The sequence below is a fragment of the Muntiacus reevesi genome, chromosome 16 (assembly GCF_963930625.1).
Source record: "Muntiacus reevesi chromosome 16, mMunRee1.1, whole genome shotgun sequence".
Classification (NCBI taxonomy): domain Eukaryota; kingdom Metazoa; phylum Chordata; class Mammalia; order Artiodactyla; family Cervidae; genus Muntiacus; species Muntiacus reevesi.
Window position 1 is genome coordinate 61,288,497 of NC_089264.1, and position 21,984 is coordinate 61,310,480.

A 21,984-nucleotide genomic window follows, 5' to 3' on the forward strand; every position below is an offset into this window, starting at 1 on the left:
GTACAGGAAAAAGTATGACTTCAGAGAGGTACAATTTATATAAGACTTAAAGAAGTCATTAAACTAGGACTGTCACCAACAAACTGAAATGTCAAGTGAAATGACAGTACCTCTTCACATCCTTGTTCAAACTGCCACGGAAAGAGATTTTAAAATAAGTTAGGAAATGAAAGAAATAAGGATAAATGAGAAAACGAGGTGTGGTTTCTTTGGTTTGTTTTTTGCATGCTAACTTAAACTATTTAAAGCACAGCATTTCTAAGAGGAATTCTGAGAATGATTGAGATGAAAATCTGACACCGGCCTAGTTTACGGAGCCTGGTAGAATGCAATGAGGCTTGGGTATCACCAGCCACCGGGAAGTCTTCGCAGTTAACACTGGTGTTGCTCGCAGACACCGATGTCTGTGTGGGCTCCCCGGGGGCTCAGCTGGAAAGAAGCCGCCTGCGGTGCAGGAGACCCCGGTTCAATCCCGCTGTGAACGTCCTCCAGAGGAGGCATAGGCTCTGCACCCCGGTATTCTTGGGCTCCCCCAGGGCTCAGCTGGGAAAGAAGCCGCCTGCCGTGCAGGAGACCTGGGTTCGGCCCCTGGGTTGGGAAGATCCCCTGGAGAAGGGAAAGGCCGCCCACCCCAGCATCCTGGCCTGGGGAACTCCAGGACGGTATAGTCCATGGGGTTGCGAAGAATCGGACAAGACAGCGACGTTCCCTTTCTGTGACCGAGATGACAAAAAGGACCCAGGACAACAGACTGTGCTGTCCTCATGACGCAGGGCTGTCCTTATAAATTTGCAGGGACTTTTCGTTTGGCTTGATTTTGTTTTCAAAGCGCCCTCCTCACTCCCCTGCGGTTGCCAACTAAGGCCGACTGCTGACATGCACTGTCTGCTGCTCCTGATCCTCGCGGTGGCCTGGCTCTAGCTCACCACTTAGCATCCACCTGAAGTTCACACCTAACCGTGGTAAGAGGAACGTTACATTAAAATGCAGGTGCTTTTGGAAAGTGCTGATAAACGTATTGCTCTTTAGAGGCACCACAGTTCCTACTGTCTGATTACTATAGCTGGCTGATTATAATAAACAACTGTGACTCTCAGACACTGGGCTATGTGCTGTATGGGAAGACAGAATGCAGCCATATTCAATTTTATCAAGGAGCTCACCATCCATGTAGGTAAATAGAGTAATCACATATGAAACAATTTATTCAAAATACTTTAAAATATTATAGACAATGAATTATGTGTGGTGCATGTGTTAGATATCAAAGATGCTTCAAGGAAATAAACAATAATAGTGATCACCGCTACAGTGACCATCAGGGAAATGCAAATCAAAACCATCTGAGGGAGCACCTCACACTTGTGAGATGGCCATCGTCATCAAGACCACAGAAAGATGCGGGAGAGGGTGTGGGGACCCTGCACGGTGAGGGGTCCTGTACACCACTGGAGGGGAGGCAAACTGGCACAGCCACTGTGGAGAACAGTAAGAAGCTTTCTCAAGAAACTAAAAACAGAACCACCATATGATCCAGTAATTCCACTCCTGAGTGTATTTCCAAAGAAAACAAAAACACTGATTTGAAAAACTATATGTACCCCCAGGTTCATTGCAGGTCTATTTACAGTTGCCATGATATGGAAGCAACCTAAACTGCTTCCACCAAGAGATGAAGGGATTGAAAAGATGTAGTATATATGTGTATGTTTACACACACACACACACACACACAATGAAACACTGCTTAACCATCAAAAGAATGTTGCCATTTGCTATAACATGGCTAGATCTGGAGGGTATTCTTAGTGAAATAAGGCATACAGAGAAACACAAATAGTCCCTATTTTTTCATTCTTTTGTCTATTGTTCTGTCATTGCTCCACTTTGCAGATGTGGACTCTTGCCTCCATGTTCTTGAGATCCTTAAGGTTGGTCAAAATGATCCTCATCTGGGAAATAGGGCTAGAGTTTGACTTTGAAGAATAGATGGTAAAGAATTACTAAATCCAAGGTTCATCTTGAATTATTTATACACTCTTTTAATATCACCTTTTTCTTAAAGATTCTAAGTGGAGCAAATGGCTATTTAATTTACAAATATCCTTGTAAGAATCTATGAGCACTTTAACAGTGAAAAGTCCATGAAGAAGAGCTAAGTGAAATGGAAACAGTCAAAGCCATCAGGTAGATGGGACAGGAAGGGTGCCCAGTGAAGTATGCACTTGTGTTCAGAAAAGTATCCATTTACACTCCCTCCTATCATGGGATAGGAGAAAATGTCTCGCTATGGAAAAGCCCACCTGTCTAAACTTGAACTAACTAGCTTCTTCATTAAACATGCTTCACTGCTCTTCTCTATTCTAATGAATGGTGCCACCACCATCTATCTCATCCTTCATTTCCCTGTCCCAACATCTAAATCAGTCATTAAGATGTGAAATGAGACGTTTGAAGTTTGCAAGCCCAGCCCTGCCACTTACCAGATAAATAACTTTGGGCAGATTGCTTGATTCCTAACTAGCAATATCCTCATTGGTAAAACATGGACAAAAATAGAACATATTTTATAAGCTGTTAGAATTAAAGTGTTATCTACAATGTCTGCAAAAGTTATTACTAAAAGCATTTGAAATATTTTGCTGTTGTGTTATCTTGAATACATCACTTAACAGCTTCGAGGGTCACTTTCTGCATCTATAAAACAGTTATTGTGAGTTTGCAATTAATTAGCACATGATTAGCATATCACACAGTACCTGACACAATGCAAAAGCCCAAGGAGTTTCAGTCATTATATCTTGGGATTTTTTCACAATATACAATGTGCATACATTAATGTATACTTTCTGACTGAACAAGAACTGCGGAATATATTTTCAAATAATTGTTAAAATATGATTTTATTAAGACATCTCCACATTCTATAGTTACTTATTTTCCAAACCATCCTATTTACCCAGATCACCTGTGTCAGTGAGCAAGCAGGCACTCTAAGAAGCAGTAAGCGTGCGGAAAGATAGAACCACGAAAACAGAGCTCAGCTTAAATAGTGGAAGGGCAAGGTCAAAGCCAGAGTCACAGTGATGTCGCAGAAGCAAAACACCCACTTTCCCTCCTGATGCCTAAAAACACACTCAGGCTGCCCCTGGCTGCTCTTAGAGCCTGCCAATCGGCCTTTTCTCCTTGCTTCATGAATATTCCATAAACCATAAGCTTTCCAATTCCCAAGAAATAAAAATGGTAACCATAAAACTCTGCTAGGGCATTAACAGTCCATAGGTCACATATAGTGACCATGAATCAAACGACTAGTGAGCTTTCCCAGAGGACCAGTGAATTATCAAATATTGTGAGGAGTTTAAACACATTTTAAACCAAGGCAGCATTATTCAAATAAGCAAACAGCTACACAAGTTGGAACACATTAGAATAATAAAATTTCAACTATTCGATTAAAATCTATACTGAAAATCCAAACTTACTAGGATGATTAGAATATTTCCTTGCAGCAACATATTTTAAACTCTTCCTCTTAACATACTCTTCCCTTCTTGATTTCCTTCTCCTTATTTATCTATGTTTTTCTCTGTCTCCTTCCCTTCCTCAATTTCAATGCATTCTCAACCTTCAAAGCTAAACTTACTGAAGGTATTCAATGACAACTGAAGCCCCAACGCCAGGCGTGTTCTGGCAGCGACATGAACGCTGGAGGATGGATGGCCAACTCATTCATCACTGTCCTCAGAACACAGATTCTTCAAGGAAACTGCTCTGGAGATCCAAGTTATAATACACACATGGTTACACGTTGGAGAGGATGTGAAACATATATTTTGATGAAATTTATTATAAATCCCTTCCAAACCTGTAAAGACCATGACTCTATGCCCTTCACAAACAGATTTCATCATCTGATTCTTTGTCAGGCTGCTTGCACACAGCGTGAGGCCAGTGCTGGCAAGAGGACTGGCGGAATCCAGGCGGACTTGGCCAACCGAACGCGCAACGCTAGCGTTCATCAGTGACAACTGTTACAGCCACAACACGTGCTTCGGGGGGGCATTACTTCTCATGCCACCGTGGGAAATTCTGCAGAATAGCTTATTGCTAGTTAAGCAGTACTTTCAAGTATATACAATAACACTATGCAAGGAGTCTTATCACCTTGCAAAAATGAAAAGAGAACCACATCAAATCATTATAAACAGAAAAAGACTACATATATATCTGTGTGTGTGTGTATATATATGTATATATATATACACAATGTCTCCAGATGCAGGATCTTTAGACTTTACCAATCCTGGGATCAGGGGGAGTTGATAGCTATAAGGAAAAGTCAGTATATTTAATAACTTCCACAATATTTGAAAGTGATAAGTTGAAATATGTTGTTTTAAAAGTTAAACACTGGTTATATAATAATAAGACAGATAGCTTTCAAAGTATATGAAAAAATAAAGAATGTGAAAATTTAGCAATAAAAATGTGTTATAAAAGTTAATATTAAGAAAGAATATAAAAGTTAATGAAATCAGACCAAATAGAATTCAAGGAGCATTATATGGAATATCCCCAAAGAGGTTATTTTATGACCAAATTCACAGAGTTAAATGAAAATAGAGCTGTTATAAATCTTTACATGTTGAGTATCATAACATCAATATGCACAAGACAAAACTAGTTAAAATGCAAAACTAACACAGTCTCATTTTTGGAGAATTTTTCTTAACTTTCTTGGTATTTGAAAGATCAAGAAGACAAGAAGTGACTTATAAAGTTATTAAGAGGTGACATAATAATGTTTCAGGTAAAATTAGTAATAGTCGACTCCTTAATTTCCATCAAACATTTATCAGCTTTAGTATAATTCAGACCACAATGAAAATATCAGTAACATTCAAATCTATACAGGTAACATTTCTGAACATAAGGTGGTTCAACTAAAAATACAATGAAGCTAGATAAACAAACAATATCCCTTTTGGAACTTATAATATTACCTTCCAAATAATTACGAACTTATATAGAAAAATAGCAGCATAATTGCAGAATATTTAGCAAATAATTATGATAATGTATCATTAAAAAAAAAAAAGTTATGAATTATGGCCAAAGCTGTATGCAAAAGAAATCTCATTGCAATGAAGGAAACTTTATTATTAAATAAGAAACAATGAAAATAGATTAAGAACTAAACTCAAAATGCTAGAAAAAGAGTAACAAAATTAACCTGCAGAAAGATGAAATTAAAGTAAATCTTAAGTCAACAATAAGAATAAAAAGTAACTAAATAAACACAGGATAGTTTTTTAAAGGAACGGTAGATAGAATTATTCTACCAAGGCCTCAATGCAACAAAGCAAAACAACAAACACAACAAAACACAATGAAAGGCAGAAAGGACACAAGATTACTTGTGGGGAAAGGAAAAGGGAATAAAGCTGTTGATAATGAGCTTTTTATCTGACAATAGGAAACAAAATTCATCCTAATAGTTTTGAAAATCTTGATGAAATTGATTTCTTTAGAAGAAAATGTAAGCTATCCAACTTACTTTAATGGAAGGACAGTAATTTTTCTATCAGCTCATCTGTCATTCTTAGAGAACCAGAGCCCGCATCCCTGTCCTGGGAAGGAGAGCTATAAACTGAAGGACCCTCACCAGCCCATACCTACCCGGTAACGGCTAACCTAATTTGGTCTACTGGCATCTTCCCTGGGAGGACCTCCTGACGGCCTGGTCTGGGAACTGAGTTCCACTGCTGCCACAAGGCCCTAACATTTCCTTCCCACCTTGGCGATTCAGCAGTGTCAAAGCAGCGCACCATCTAACGTACCTGTTTCGCTATATATGCACACTTCTCGTAAATTTTCTGCCTCCCCTGCCCTACATACTTACATGTCAGTCCATAGAGTAAGATAATTGTCAGAGGGCTTTGCATGCCTTTGTTCCTCAGATCATCAACAGTGCCTGGTGCATAGCTGGTATTACATGTGTATTTGGTGAATGAGTGAAAAAAAGAATGAATGCGTGTTTGAATGATTAAGGGGATGAGTTATACCTATAGAGAATAGTGTTGGTGACTTATGTACACTTTGACTTGGGCACATGCAGACAAAAGGAGCTTTGGACTCATTTGTGGCAGCAGCTACAATAAGGCTGTGTGTAAGCGACCACAGATACTGCTTTGATTCAGGAAAGAAAAAGAGAGAGAGACAGTGGAGTCTCGGAGGAGGAGGAGGAGAAAGGAGAGAAGCGGGAGGAGGAAGAGGAGGTGATGATTGCTTGCTTTCTCATTCTCATGATGATTTGCTATTTTTGTACAACTGGTATCCAAAAGTCACTTTTTAATTTTTTTTTTATTTTGCAGAATCACTTATGTGCCCAAAGTAAATTACAGTAGCTCTTATATACTTTCATATCCTTTTAGATCTGTCTCTTTAGGACAAGACTTCTCAATCTTGTATGGATATCACCTGCACCTATGAGTCTTCTTGTTTATTGGTTTTCTTTTCTTTTTTCATACAAGGGCACAGCCCCGTGGGGGCAGTTCTAATGCAGAGCCATGCTAAGAATCGCTGCTTTATTTTGTTCAATGAACTCTACAAAGATGCTTTTCCAACCTGCTTAAGGGTATCCACAGGTTTCTCTTAAGTGCATACATAAGATTTTGCTCCCTAAATATTAAAAAGTTTTAAATTCTGAACTTTCATTTGAACTATCTCTGAGTACATCTGTCTCATCCAGAGCTGTTTAATTTTTAAGCCATTCATCATAGTTTCAAAGTTGAAATTTATGATTATCCTTTAATATTTTTTTTGAATTTTTAAATGAGTTACAAGTTGGGATTTTCAACTTCCTAGCTTTTCCCCTGGCAATGGAAATTTCACCAAGATGCTAAAATCATGAGCTAAAGGATATTAAGTCAAATACCTGCAGAGGTGTTTCAAGATGCTTTTCTCTCAGCACTGGAGCAGCTGAAATTTCCTGGGGGGCTTTAGATGTCTTCCTTTTGGCTTTTTCCATTTGAACATTGGTAAAGTAATTGACGGCAGCAAACTCAATAAGGGCCGAAAACACAAAAGCGAAACAGACGGCTATGAACCAATCCATGGCAGTCGCATAGGACACTTTGGGTAAAGAGTGCCGTGCGCTGATGCTCAGCGTGGTCATGGTCAGGACTGTGGTTATCCCTTCAAAGGAAAAGAGCAAAGAGACAAAGTACTTTCTGGTTACTTCTACACAGAAAAAACAACCAACAAAAAGATCTGGGAATTTGGTGGGGTGGCAGTAACAAAGTTTACAATAACTCGAAACAAACCATCTTTGATATGACTCCAATCCTAAAGGTTCAGTGAAATTAGCACAGGCTTTGGAGTGAGAGACGGATGTGGTTCAAACACTGACTCCTCCAAGCACTGGCTCAGCGTGAGTCGGATTAAGTTAGGAAAACACACTGGGTTTCACTTGATACCCACTCACTGAGTTTACTATGAACTTAAGGTATGTAAGCAGCTAACACACGTTGGGCTGACATTAGCACCCAGGCCAGTACACCTGAGAAACTGAACTCCTAACAGGACGTGTGAGCCACTGAAGCACCGGTTCTCAGCCAGCAGTGGGAAGGTGGTAGCACTGGAAATTAAAGGATCAGAACTTCACGCCTGGGGTAGGCATGGCCCATGTGACTGAAACTCTCTACCAGAAAAACCACAGGTTATATACACTCAAAATCTTTACCTGACTATTACCTATTGAATTAAAATAATAAATGTACTAGTTATAAAATAGCTCAATTTATATAAAACAGAAGGAATGCTCCCAAGAAACAGATTTCTAGAACAATTTGGTTTTAAAAATATTGGACATCTCAGTTCAGTTCAGTCGCTCAGTCGTGTCTGACTCTTTGCGACCCCATAGACTGCAGCAAGCCAGGCCTCCCTGTCCATCACCAACTCCTAGAGCTTATTCAAACTCATGTCCATTGAGTCGGTGATGCCATCCAACCATCTCATCCTCTGTCGTCCCCTTCTCTTCCTGCCTTCAATCTTTCCAGGCATCAGGGTCTTTTCCATCGAGTCAGTTCTTCGAATTAGGTGGCCAAAGTATTGGAGCTTCAACATCAGTACTTCCAATAAATATTCAGGACTGATTTCCTTTGACTGGACATCTATAGCCCTTCAGTTTATGGTTGGCAGGAAAATTCTGGTAACAAGAATAACAGTATTTCTCTCCCATCAATAAGCTTCTGAAGCATATCATCTCCAGAAAAACCTTTTCTGCAGAGCCTGGAAAAATGTCAATCCCCATTCTCAATGGAAAAATCCCACTTGCCACTGCAACTATAGAGAAATGCATGATTTAAGGATGTTAAATATTTGCACAATTGCCCCTCTCTGCATCTCTGTTTCTCTGTGGATCTAATCCATGTTATGCAGTTAAGTTTGGAAAATTTATTTGGAGATTTATCACATCCATTTAAACCATTCTATGTAATACTTAGGAAATCTCTTGATTTGATACACTGAGATGTTTGGGAATGATGATGATGGTGAAGGCAATAACAATGATGAAGGCATAAAATGTTTATTCTAATCCATGCCAATCCCTAGCCTAAAGTCACATATTAAACTGAAGGGACAGTGAGCCCCATGCAATAATGAAGGAATAAAAATATTTTGATGCAGGGAGAAATAACATTGTCTCTTCAACTGGGCACTTCATTATATTCTATCTTGTATTGTTCCCTAATTGTTCCACTTGTGTGAGCTTTGTTTCCACAACTTCATTAAGCGTTGACTCCTTAAGGGCAGAGATGTTTAACACCGCTTTGGGATTTACCATATTTCACATAGTGCCGAGCACATGATAAATGTGTAATAAATAAAAACACATTTTTCAGCTCCTCACCAATCCATTTTCTTTCTAATCCTTTCTGAATTGTCAGTTTTAAAATGAGAAATTAGAACAACCATGTAGCTTCTGAGCTATGGATCTTTCAAAAATATCCCATAAACTATACAGAGGGAATAAGTTGAGAATTTGGTTGTATTCTCTTTTAAAAGAAATGTTTGTGATATTTTTAACATTTTATAAGTTTAAAACAGACTTAAAATACATTTATTCAATCAAATATATAAATACCTAAATGCCTATGAAAATGCAATATAGTGAATTTATTAGACCTTGTTTCAGAAAGAGACCTCAGGACTTCTAGGCCTCTATTTTATTTTTATTTTTAGGCTTCTATGTTAAATTTCAGGAAAATGGCACCATCCCCATGGTCATTGTGAGATAGTGAATAAACCCTAGATTAATTCTGAAAACTTCTAGCTGCAAAATTTAAATATAAATCAAAGTTTTTCTTCTTATTCATAGCAAGTTAAATGGCCTATTAAGAATTCAAAACTGTTCTACAACTTTATTAGGTATATTTCCTCTATTAGCATAGAAATTATACTGAAAGAGCTTGAAAACAAAATATAAACAATGCCATTTAAATAAGAATACTACTCAGAAATCAGAAAGTTTTACAGAGACCATAATGTAATCAAAAAGGAATCTGAAACTCAAATATAAACAACTTAAGATTATCCATGTTGCTTTGAAGATATTTTTGGTAATAGAACAATTTCTCCTGAGGATAAGCAGTAATGGTCTTTATCTCTCCTGCATTATGAGAAGAAATTCCATCATTAATGACAAGTAAGCAGAATATTAATTCAATTATCAAGCTGTGAATCCAAAAATGACTTTCTGATTGTTAAGGAGGGTAGATCACCAAGTTTATGAATATGTTCAGCAATATATGGCTATGTGGCTGCTTTGCATTTCTTTTCTATTGTCTAGAGTACACTTCATTTAAAAATTTGCAGAAAAGTCTTTCAGATATTATGGGTCCTATTTTAAGACTGTTGGCAAAATTAAGAAAGTAACTGGCATAAACAGTTGGCTGAGTGTTTGAAATTGCCATCCCTTCAGACGTTAAGAAGTTTCTCTGTCTGGAGTCCAATTTTAAGAAAGAACTAGCACGACAGGAATGGGCTTTCTGCACCTGTGTCTAGTGAAGTGGTTGGTTAAACGGACACCAGCAGAGCAGCAGACAGATGCTAACCTCTCAGATAAGAAGCCATGCTTCTTCTGCATCTGGGAAGACAGTCCACCTGTTACCACATCTACCCCGAAAATACTTCAATAACCATGGAACTTTTTTGACAAGTTCAGATATTGATGCCAGGCCCTGTTTTTAGAATGCTGAATATGCACCATATTGGCTGGCCCAGGAGCTGGAAGAGGACATTTAAGAGTAGGCTAAGACTATCCACAGGAGTGAATTTGGGCCAGCCACTCCTGGAAAATGAACTAGTAATGATGTAGACATGCCAGCTAGCATTTACTCAGATTTCATGTTTTACTCTACTGGAATAACTAGAAAACTTAAGAGGCATACATCTTTAGAGATAGACCTTTCCAGAGAATTTGGCATGCTCTACTTCTCATATTTACACTAATTTTTATTCATTTTTGTTTTTGCATGACCTCGAGTGACATCTCTTACTCAGCAAATTCTTTCCTGAGTAAAGAGAAAAGTGAGAATTGGGACAGATAAATGCTAGCCCAGAATTATTTCTTTTTATTTGAATCTCATATGAAATAGACTGTTCACCACCCTCCCTCCCAGCCCACATACTTAAAACTTAAATTCCATCGAAAATTTCAACAATTAAATAGCTACTGTTCCGGCACATCTTAGGTCTTAGAAGACTTCAATATTGGGCATAATTCTCCTGGTCAATCCAAGCCAGTATCTCGGTGCCTGAGCACAATCAGAAGCAAACGGAAGAGTCCCCGCAGTGCGCAGCGCACACAGCCATCCAAGCCCACGCAGCAGCTCCGAAGTCGTCCGCAAGCTCCCGGGCCCCCAGACGGCCGCCCCCAGCCCAGCCCCAGCACGTAAAGGCGGAGTGGCGGATGGACATGAGGGGGTTCTCAAAGTGAGGCATATAAAATCAATGTATGATCTGATACAAGTTTCTTAACCTCTTTGTGTCTATATCCTTATCCACATAAAATTACTAATGCCTAACTTGCTGAGTTATTCTGAAGATTAAATAAGATGATCTCTATCAGTACATGGCAAATTTTATTATTATTATTATTATTAGTGTTACCAGTATCCTTACTGTATGATACATAATTTCCTTATGTTAGCTTATCTGGATAGGAAATACTGAATGGATACAGCTATAACCAACGCTCTCGCCCACACATACCACTGGGAATTTCTATTATTTGGGGACAAATGAGACAGAACAGTGGCTATGAGTTTGTAATCAACCAAGAAAGCACTCAAAGCTCATCAACCAATCACAATAAACTATAAAATAAAGAGAACAGTCACATGGTAATATCAAGTAGCAAGTCTCAAAATGAGAGAGACAGCAGCTTGGACTGTCAAAATAGCATCCAAATAAGCTCACCCCATCCTCACAGCGACCTTACGCAGCAGTGACAATTCATCCTGTTGGAACACTTGAGGAAACAGGCAGGAATAACTCACTGAAGGCTCACAGCTAATCAGCGGTAGACTTCAGGTTACAGCCTAGGCCCTCTTGCTCCAGAGTCCGCACTTTTCACGTGGATGCCTCTTAATCAAAGGCGTCATTAATGGGGCAATATTTTCTGCTGCAGAAATTATTTAGGAGCATAGGATAAAGATGGTAATACATGTGGAAGTGATTTTATTTTTATTTTCAATGATGATAGTTCCCGAAACATTAATATTATTTGTACAAGGGAAAGTTAAGGGACTTTGATCTGCTTCTCAGCCTCTAACTTTCTGCCCAGTCAGGCTGTCTTTATACATGATGCACACACCCGAGGTTAGCTGAGTGTTCACTGCACTGAATGAGACAAGGAACACCGAGCGTTTAGCAAATGGATCTTTTGTCCGTAACACGGATGGACGTAGAGATTATCATACCGAGGGGAAGTAAATCAGACTGAGAAAGAAAACTATGTATTAACAGGATATCACTTACATGCAGAATCTAAACACCGATAAAAATGGACTTGTCTATAAAACGGAAACAGACACAGAGACAGAAAAGAAACTGATGTTTGCCAGAGGGGAGGATGTGGGAGGAGCAAGTGAAGAGTGTGGGGTTAGCGTCCGACCTACGTGCACAGCCTAGGTAAGCTGCAAGCGTTCGCTGCACACTCAGCATTTTGTAATAATCTGTAAGGGAAAAGAATCTAAAAAAATACATGTATGTTTATAGACATGTCTACACATATATACAGAGTCACTGTGCTATATAACGTAAACTAACACAGTGTTGTGATAATGCTGTAAAGAGCAAGACTGCTTAGGAACCTGGGATGTCAGGTCCATGAATCAAGGGAAACTGGACGTGGTCAAACGAGATGGCAGAGTGAACGTCGACATTCTAGGAATCAGCGAACTAAGATGGACTGGAATGGGTGAATTTAACTCAGATGATGACCATTATATCTACTACTGTGGGCAGGAATCCCTTAGAAGAAATGGAGTAGCCATCAAGGTCAACAGAAGAGTCCAAAATGCAGTACTTGGATGCAATCTCAAAAATGACAGAATGATCTCTGTTCATTTCCAAGGCAAACCAGTCAACATCACGATAATCCAAGTCTATGCCCCAACCAGTAACACTGAAGAAGCTGAACAGTTCTATGAAGACCTTCAAGAGCTTCTAGACTAACACCCCAAAATGATGTCCTTTTCATTATAGGGGACTGGAATGCAAAAGTAGGAAGTCAAGAAACACCTGGAGTAACAGGCAAATTTGGCCTTGGAATACAAAATGAATCAGGACAAAGGCTAATAGAGTTCTGCCAAGAGAACGCACTGATCATAGCAAGCACCCTCTTCCAACAACACAACAGAAGACTCTACACATGGGCATCACCAGATGGTTGACATTGAAATCAGATTGATTATATTATTTGCAGGCAAACATGGAGAAGCTCTATACAGTCAGCAAAACAAGACCAGGAGCTGACTGTGGCTCAGATCATGAGCTCCTTATTGCCAAATTCAGACTTAAATTGAAGAAAGTGGGGAAAACCACTAGATCATTCAGGTATGACCTAAATCAAATCCCTTATGACTATACAGTGGAAGTGAGAAATAGATTTAAGGGACTAGATCTGACAGAGTGCCTGATGAATTATGAACAGAGGTTCATAAAATTGTACAGGAGATAGGAACCAAGACCATCCCCAAGATAAAGAAATGCAAAAAAGCAAAATGGCTGTCTGAGGAGGCCTTACAAATAGCTGTGAAAAGAAGAGAAGCGAAAAGCAAAAGAGAAAAGGAAAGATATTCCCATTTGAATGCAGAGTTCCAAAGAATAGCAAGGAGAGATAAGAAAGTCTTCCTCCCCAACCAATGCAAAGAAATAGAGGAAAACAACAGAATGGGAAAGACTAGAGATCTCTTCAAGAAAATTAGATACCAAGGGAACATTCATGCGAAGATGGGCTGAATAAAAGACAGAAATGGTATGGACCTAACAGAAGCAGAAGATATTAAGAAGAGGTGGCAAGAATACACAGAACTGTACAAAAAAGATCTTCACGACCCAGAAAATCACAATGGTGTGATCACTCACCTAGAGCCAGACATCCTGGAATGTGAAGTCAAGTGGGCCTTAGGAAGCATCACTACAAACAAAGCTAGTGGGGGTGATGGAATTCCAGTTGAGCTATTTCAAATCCTAAAAGATGATGCTGTGAAAGTGCTGCACTCAATACGCCAGCAAATTTGGAAAACTGAGCAGTGGCCACAGGACTGGAAAAGGTCAGTTTTCATTCCAATCCCAAAGAAAGGCAATGCCAAAGAATGCTCAAACTACCACACAATTGCACTATCTCACAAGGTAGTAAAGTAATGCTCAAAATACTCCAAGCCAGGCTTCAGCAATACGTGAACTTCCAGATGTTCAAGCTGGTTTTAGGAAAGCCAGAGGAACCAGAGATCAAATTGCCAGTATCCGCTGGATCATCGAAAAAGCAAGAGAGTTCCAGAAAAACATCTATTTCTGCTTTATTGACTATGCCAAAGTCTTTGACTGTGTGGATCACAATACACTGTGGAAAATTCTGAAGGAGATGGGAATACCAGACCACCTGGCCTGCCTCTTGAGAAATCTGTACACAGATCAGGAAACAACAGTTAGAACTGGACATGGAAGAACAGACTGGTTCCAAATAGGAAAAGGAGTACGTCAAGGCTGTATATTGTCACCCTGCTTATTTAACTTATATGCAGAGTACATCATGAGAAATGCTAGGCTGGAAGAAGCACAAGCTGGAATCAAGATTGCTGGGAGGAATATCAATAACCTCAAATATGAAGATGACACCATCTGTATGGCAGAAAGTGAAGAAGAACTAAAAAGCCTCTTGATGAAAGTGAAAGAGGAGAGTGAAAAAGTGGGCTTAAAGTTCAACATCCAGAAAACTAAGATCATGGCATCTGGTCCCATCACTTCATGGCAAATAGATGGGGAAACAGTGGAAACAGTGTCAGGCTTTATTTTTTTCGGCTCCAAAATCACTGCAGATGGTGATTGCAGCCATGAAATGAAAAGACACTTACTCCTTGGAAGGAAAGTTATGACTATCCTAGATAGCATATTAAAAAGCAGAGACATTACTTTGTCAACAAAGGTCCGTCTAGTCAAAGCTATGATTTTTCCAGTAGTCATGTATGAATGTGAAAGTTGAACTATAAAGAAAGCTGAGCAGTGAAAAATGGATGCTTCTGAACTGTGCTGTTAGAGAAGACTCTTGAGAGTCCCTTGGACTGCAAGGAGATCCAACCAGTCCATCCTGAAGATCAGTCCTGGGTGTTCATTGGAAGAACTGATGATGAAGCTGAAACTCCAATACTTTGGCCACCTGATGTTTAGAGTTGACTCATTGGAAAAGACCCTGATGCTGGGAGGGATTAGGGGCAGGAGGAGAAGGGGACGACAGAGGATGAGATGGCTGGATGTCATCACTGACTCGAGGGACATGGGTTTGGATGGACTCCGGGAGTTGGTGATGGACAGGGAGGCCTGGCGTGCTGTGGTTCATGGGGTGGCAAAGAGTCAAACATGACTGAGTGATTGAACTGAACTGAACACAATGTTCCAATCAACTGTACTTCAATTAAGAAAAAAGAATTTTGCAGAGTGTAGGGCATTACATAATAGAAAGATGCATGGTTTCTTTTAAAAACAGTTAATAATCAAGGCTACAAAGTCAAAACAAAATTAATCCCCCCTGTATAATAGAGCATCTGGGAGTAACAAGTATGGCTAAGTGGGCCATATACCCTGTAATGAGGACCACACGTTATCTAAATCCTCACGAATCTCGGAAGGAGAGACGTGTTATCGCAATGTTATGGATGGAGAAATTAAGAGGCAGATGTGGGTTTTAAACCCTGACCTACTGGAAGATAAACTCGAATGTGTTGTTTTCTCTCCTTCATTCCCTGTCTATTTTCAGTAGCTAAATTTTTTCAACACTAGCAGTGTGCAGTGATTCTTTGATTGAACCCTCGCAACTCTATGAAGCAGACAGTCCCACTACACCTGCTCAAGGACTTCCTGGGGTCCCTCTGCCCGGAGCAGTAACCCTCCTCTAAGAGTTTCCCCAATAGGATTCCAAAGCTTTCTTGAGTAAACCTAAGATCAAAGCAGTGGGGGTGTCCGTGGACTATGTCCCCACATTCAGGTCAACTGAGACACTGAGATGGCCCTCATCAGAAAGTCTCTAAACGGATCAGGGTGGGATGAGAAGTTCCCACTCTCTTCAGTTCCTTCTTACCAGCATCCTTTCAGCTTTTATGTGATGAGGGGTATTATATCATGGCTTCAATCTGACTTTCTACCAAAGAGAAAAAAGCAATGGGAAGCTGGCCTCTCTCATGGGGACTATACCTCCATTCCAGAGCAATTCTGATCATTTTCATTCTTGTCCTACAACTGAATGCCTTTTCCACTCACAATCAATAGAAAAAAAAAATAGATATTAAATTAAATATCATTATAACTAATTGTAATATTTAAAAGCATGGCTGATATGCAAAGGCTTATTAACAGCTAAAAAAATTAAAACTCATGTGTTCTGGATTTGATACATTGACAAATGATACATAGGAAGCCAGTATATAAACAAAAAGAAAAAATGTGGCATATACAGAAAATAAGGTGTAGATAGACTACAACAATGAGTTAATAAACTAAGCATATAATACTTTCAATTCAATGCATTTAAATCTTTTGCTCCTCTTTATTAAAAGGCAAATATTTCTAAGGCTTTCATATTCATTCATCCATGACTTTTGTTTTATTTTAAGCTCCCAGTGCATTTCATTTTAACACCTGGACATCATTTTAATTCAATTACACAGCATTAAGCTAGGCACCCAAGAATATCACCCACAGTGAAATTATATTCAGATTCACACTTGGTCTTCACCTGCCAGTTCACAATAAAGGATATCTGATGGGGACCTAAGCGAAAGGATGGACGGCACTTACCCTCTCAAGCTTTACTACTTGGTATTAGCTGATAAAAATGAAATCTTACGTGACTCTTTACTTAGCACAGCCAGGTATATTACTGTTTAATATTTTCTCAGAGATGATATCTAAAGGCTAGTCCCATGAATCACAATCAAAATGTAAGGTGGACAAAAATAACCAAGAAATGAATTATAATTACCAAATACAGTCCTAGCTGGAACTGATTCCTTATTTATCCAGAATGAAACTTGAGAAAGAATTACTGTCATAATACAGGGAATGTATGTTTGAATCATAAAATAACCCATCTTCCGTCTGAGGTGAAAGTAAACCGTCATAACAATATATTCACCTGTGAACGAAGCGTGAGGAAAATTGTTATATTAATAGATTCTGTGAGCAAATATTCAATGGTTTTATAATCATATTTCAAAATAACAAACAGTATTCTAGGCAAAGAAAGTATCTGCTCTGCATGAGAGCACAGGCATTGAGAAGTATGAAGATCCCAGTGAGGGTAGAACAGTACTGAGCATCATTACACAGAAGAATATTTCTGTTGCTACATCGTGATTAAGCAATTTAGTAAGCTGGGCTATAATTTTATAAAAATCCTTGCAGTGCTTTCTATTTTAAAGATCTAACACTGCAAAAGCAATTAGACTTCATTTTCAGCATTTTTAAGAGCAGAATTTAGAGTTAGCTTTTATGGAAAATCACCAGGAAAAAAACATGAAAATACACACACCTGTATGAAAATATAAAGACTCATTTTAGAAAGAACTGTAATACACAACTATACATTATATATACATATATTCTTAGAGAAAGGTTGCCTTACTGTCTTAGTTTCAGGAAAAAACTTTCTTTCTAAATGTGATATATGGGAAAAAAAATATAAAGAAACACATATAGACCCATCCATGACATCCCTGAGTTCATGTATGTTTTATTAGCATTTAGACAAAAACCTGAAAAAGACAGTAAGTAAATATATCATAAGATTTCTGGCAGCTCTTGATAATATTTTTAATATTATATCTGAAAGTAACACATTAAGAAAGTAACTCAGGAAGCAGTAGTCTTATTCTCAGACTGAAGGCTCAAATCTTCCCAAAACGTATTTTTAATACTACTTACAGGTTGGAAAATAAATGTTTTCAAAAAATATTTTCCTGGTGATACATATACATAAGGAATAGTTTAATAACAAGCAATAATCAGCTATTTTTCTCCCATTGAATGTGACAAAAACTAAGTCCTATGATTCTTTCCATTCACATCCCCAAAACAAATACAGACCAAGAATCCTCAATAATAACCATTCATCTACTCACATGACAGCTTTAATATATGCCTGTAACATATTTTATAATTAAATTTTATATTTTGCCTTTATTTTTGAAAAGAAGATAGAGTAGCACCACAAAAATTAGGCAAGATGAAAAAAACAGATCTGGGGAAGGCACTGAAAAACAGAGAAAATTCAGTGCTCAAAAAATCAATGATCAGATTTCCTACCTGCGAATTCTATTGAAAATAGTTTTGATATATTTGATCTTTGACTTTTTTTCTGAAAAAGAAAACCAGTTCATTTCTTGCATCTCACCAACTCAGAATTTATTTTAAACTAAAACAAGACTTAAATATAAATAAAGAGAATTCTCAACTGTGAGCTATGCATCAACTCTATTTCTGGAAACTTTTAGCTGGACCCTGAAAACACAATATATTTCAATGAAGCAGCCAGTGCCAGGTTGCCTATTGGTTTAAATTACTGAATGTCTTACCCGTGATGGATTTGATCGTTTCACTTGATACGGTTTGCCCAATCAAGTCATACTGAACTAAGCTGGAAGACTCCTTTGGAACTTCTACTGACTTCTCAGGGCCTTTTGTCCAGGTGTAAATCATCTCACTCTTCGGATAGGCATCTGGAGGACAGCAGAGAAGGCGGTTAGGGTCGGGGCCCCTTTGCCCTCAGCACTGATAGGCAATGACTAAGAATGTTACACATGTTCAAGAAAGATGGAATAAATGAAAACAAGCATCATTATGATTTATTCAAACATGTTCAAGATTGAGAAAACTGTAGAGATAAAATGAGCAGTCTCGCAACTGGGCATATCTCTCATTTTTATGCCAAAGGTTTACAGGAGGAGAGATTAAAACTAAGGCAACTAAAATGCGATCTACACATCCGTGCCCTTGGTTACGTTTCCATAGTAATAGGATAAACCAGTGAAAAGGAGAAGCAATAACCCCTCCCAAAGTACTGGCCAACTGCTTTCCTTTCCCTCCTAACTCACTTCTAAAACTTGACTAATATTGACATCTTCCTTCCTCATGCAGCTCTCTCAAATACCAGATGCTGCCTATAATAATATGACAACAAAAACAAAAGCAAATCCGACTTTGGAAGCACTCTCCGTGGGTCACCTATTCCAGACTCTGCCTCTGGGCAATACCCATGCTGTCTGGGAGCCATTCTGCGGGTGACAACCGGCTGTGCAGTTTGTAGCGCTCTCCAGGGAACGTACTTACACAACCAATTCCACTACCTTCAAACTCCACAATTCAGAACACTTTCCCTTCCATCTTCAGCAAATCCCTCCCAGCGGCAATTCAAGCCCATTTTCTATCATTTGGTGATCAGTGCACATGCAGACCAGCTGCTTGCTTACCAGCCTCCCCAGAACAGACAGCTTGGCTCACACACGAATGAGTTCAGAAGAACCAGGATGAATCGTGTGCTGCCCTCTGCAAAGCTTCCTAAAATGGCCAGAGCACCATAGGCCCTCAGTGAAAATGTTTAATTCTACGAAAGGGGTTGGTATGTAGAGAGACCATCTCTACAAAGGACTTTGCAAAACAGGCTATAAGGCTTGCATTGTCATTTAGTGGTGTGCAATCAGGTCTAAAGGTTTATCTTCTGAAGTATATTCCTGCTTAAACCATGCACTTAAAGTCTCAGAATGCTATGACCCTGTCCATGATATTTTAAGTCAGGTATCCTTTCTGTCCGCGTATTTTTCTGTTTTTATCTTTTCTCATCAAATCGCTGGTTGGAGAGCAAAGGACCCACTCTAGTTTCAAGTTAACCCAACTTGAATGTTGTGATTACTGAGGGTTATAAAAAGAATGGTGACTGCCAAGCCTCATTAAGTTAAGCAATAAGCAATAATAACAGCAGGCGACAGTTTCACAATCATTGTGACTGGGAATCTGAAGCAATAGTAAAAGTCAGCATCTATTTTTGGTAGATTCTGATTGAGTCAAATATTTGAGGCAGACGTGAGAAGAGGCAAGCACATTTTGCTGCCGTCTCTGAGAGGGGAGCTTGGGTAAAAGAGACTCCTGTTCTGTCCTACCCATTCATTTCATCCTTTTGCCTTAACGACCACAAAATATCCCAAGCCCATGTCTTACACCTCCTCTAATCTAGTCTAAGTCACCACCATCCATCTATTAAGGCACACAGCCTCCAGCTCTTCCGTTTCTACAATCCATTCTCCCCAGAATGAGCAGAGTGATCTTACTGGGGCCAGAAGTGAAAACTATTTCTACTATAATAATTTAAGTTTCACTCAAGACAGCTCTAATCTAGGTAAAGTCCTTTCTCAACTACCCTTAGTAAAAGCTTCCAAGGCATCCAATAGCACTTAGAGTAACACCCAAACTGACTAATGTCCCCAAAGGTACGACCCTGCCGTGTTCTGCCTAGTATCAGAGCATCCCTCCCAAGGGCTGTGGGTCACGCTTCAGTCATTTTCATACTAAGCGTGCCGCTTATGTTATTCTACCCCAGGTCACGTCAGGAAGCCCTGCACGTTCTTTTGCTTTTTTCAAGTCTGCCATAAAGGTTTCTGCTCGTAACAGAAGCTGCTAAATTTAAAAAATGGAAACAGTCACTGACTCTTTCCCTGACACACTGCCAGCACAGGAGTCCTGCTGCCGCCAGGTCCGACTCTGTGAGACCCCAGCTCTGCCCCCCGGGATTCTCCGGCAAGAACACGGTGTGGCCCCCAAGTTTCACCACCGATCACCAACCTATTAACTATGCCTCAATCTACCTAGGCTTTCTAGGCAGCAAACAGAAATAGCTTCTGCTTCTGGTGAGGGAAAAGGGGTTGTTTTTACCTCTTAATTTAAATATATTAGGTAATAAACTGTCTCCTAAAAGTCAAACCTCGACAAGTCATTGTCAAGGACAATGATTTAAATGTTAGACTATGGAAAACCATGAACATACGAAAACATCAGCTTGCATGAGGTAATCATAAATCCTAACCACAATCTGATTGTAACTTACAACTCCCAAATTTCAAAGGGCAGGCATGGCCATCCATGGGGAAGTCCACCAATCTCATGGGACATTCTGCACTTATGGTGAGTCTATGATCGAAAAAAGGCAATTAAATAAAATCAGAACTTTAAAAAAAATAATTTTATAGATTCCTCAATGAGGAAGAAGGAAGAAAGGAAGGAAAAAACAAAGACAGGAAGGAAAGAAGGGAGGGAAGAAAGAAAAAACAGTTAAAAAATTTAAAAAATGACTACCTCATTGTGTATAAAATTGTGCCATTTCTCATAATTCTAAAAAGCTTATTTGGAGCTGTCATATTATGTGAGACAGATTTCTTTCCATTCCTGAAGAAAGTATCAGGAGTCCATACTTTTGTTACCATCATATTGTTCAATCTCAAAATTTCAATGGGGCCATCATATTTTAGTCTTTTGTCAATCCATGTCTGTCTGAAGAACACATCCATTGTGTATTCCTAGGGAAGTTAGATTGTGACATATTCAATCACAGATGATTACACATAAATATGCAGAAAAATGCATTAAATTCTAGATTTGCCCTCAGAAAAGACTACCCCAGATAAAAACAAATAGGAGCAAATTTTTTTAAAAAAAATCAATGGAGCAAAAGGAGTGTCAGCAATTAAAGCGTATTATGTCCATCTGATATGTTAATCTTCTACATTTGTTAGATAAATAAATTATCATACATGTTAATCATTCAAGAATAGTTACTCTAATTTAATAAAACTGCCAGCCACCAGGTAATTACAGTTGTACTTTGTTTTAAATCAAGTGGCAAAATTAGTTAATGTGTAACAAATAACATTGCATAATTAATCATAAAAGTGTAGGCATCTCTTTAAGACAAAAGTAAAGTATGTAAAAGAGAAATCTCATATCCACAGAATTTATTAACGTTCACCTAGGGTCATTTATTTGACCAGGAAACTGAAAATATTTAATATTAGAAAGAAAAACTGAATTTATCCTGAGCAGGGCTTGATGTTCTACGGAAGTTCTACGGGAGGAGGGGTGGTGAGCAAGTGGGCAACAAGGGATTCTAAATGCAATTAGGACTGCAATATAGTTTCATACCAAAACTAATGA

The 21,984-nt window shown here is 38.8% G+C and overlaps 1 protein-coding gene across 3 annotated transcripts in view; it reads right to left on the minus strand.

Annotated features, from left to right (window-relative positions):
- The window catches only part of GABRA4 (gamma-aminobutyric acid type A receptor subunit alpha4), a 75,705-nt gene that overhangs the window by 38,405 nt on the left and 15,316 nt on the right, over nt 1-21,984 (minus strand). For 2 of the 3 annotated variants that reach the window (XM_065907317.1, XM_065907318.1), the window contains exons 4-8: nt 21,130-21,350; nt 20,882-20,964; nt 18,360-18,503; nt 16,769-16,921; nt 6,941-7,200 (exon numbers count right to left, since the gene is read on the minus strand). In XM_065907317.1, coding sequence (XP_065763389.1) covers nt 6,941-7,200; nt 16,769-16,921; nt 18,360-18,503; nt 20,882-20,964; nt 21,130-21,350 — 861 coding nt within the window. The remainder of the gene's footprint in view (nt 1-6,940; nt 7,201-16,768; nt 16,922-18,359; nt 18,504-20,881; nt 20,965-21,129; nt 21,351-21,984) is intronic. The other variant, XM_065907319.1, reaches the window with a different exon arrangement.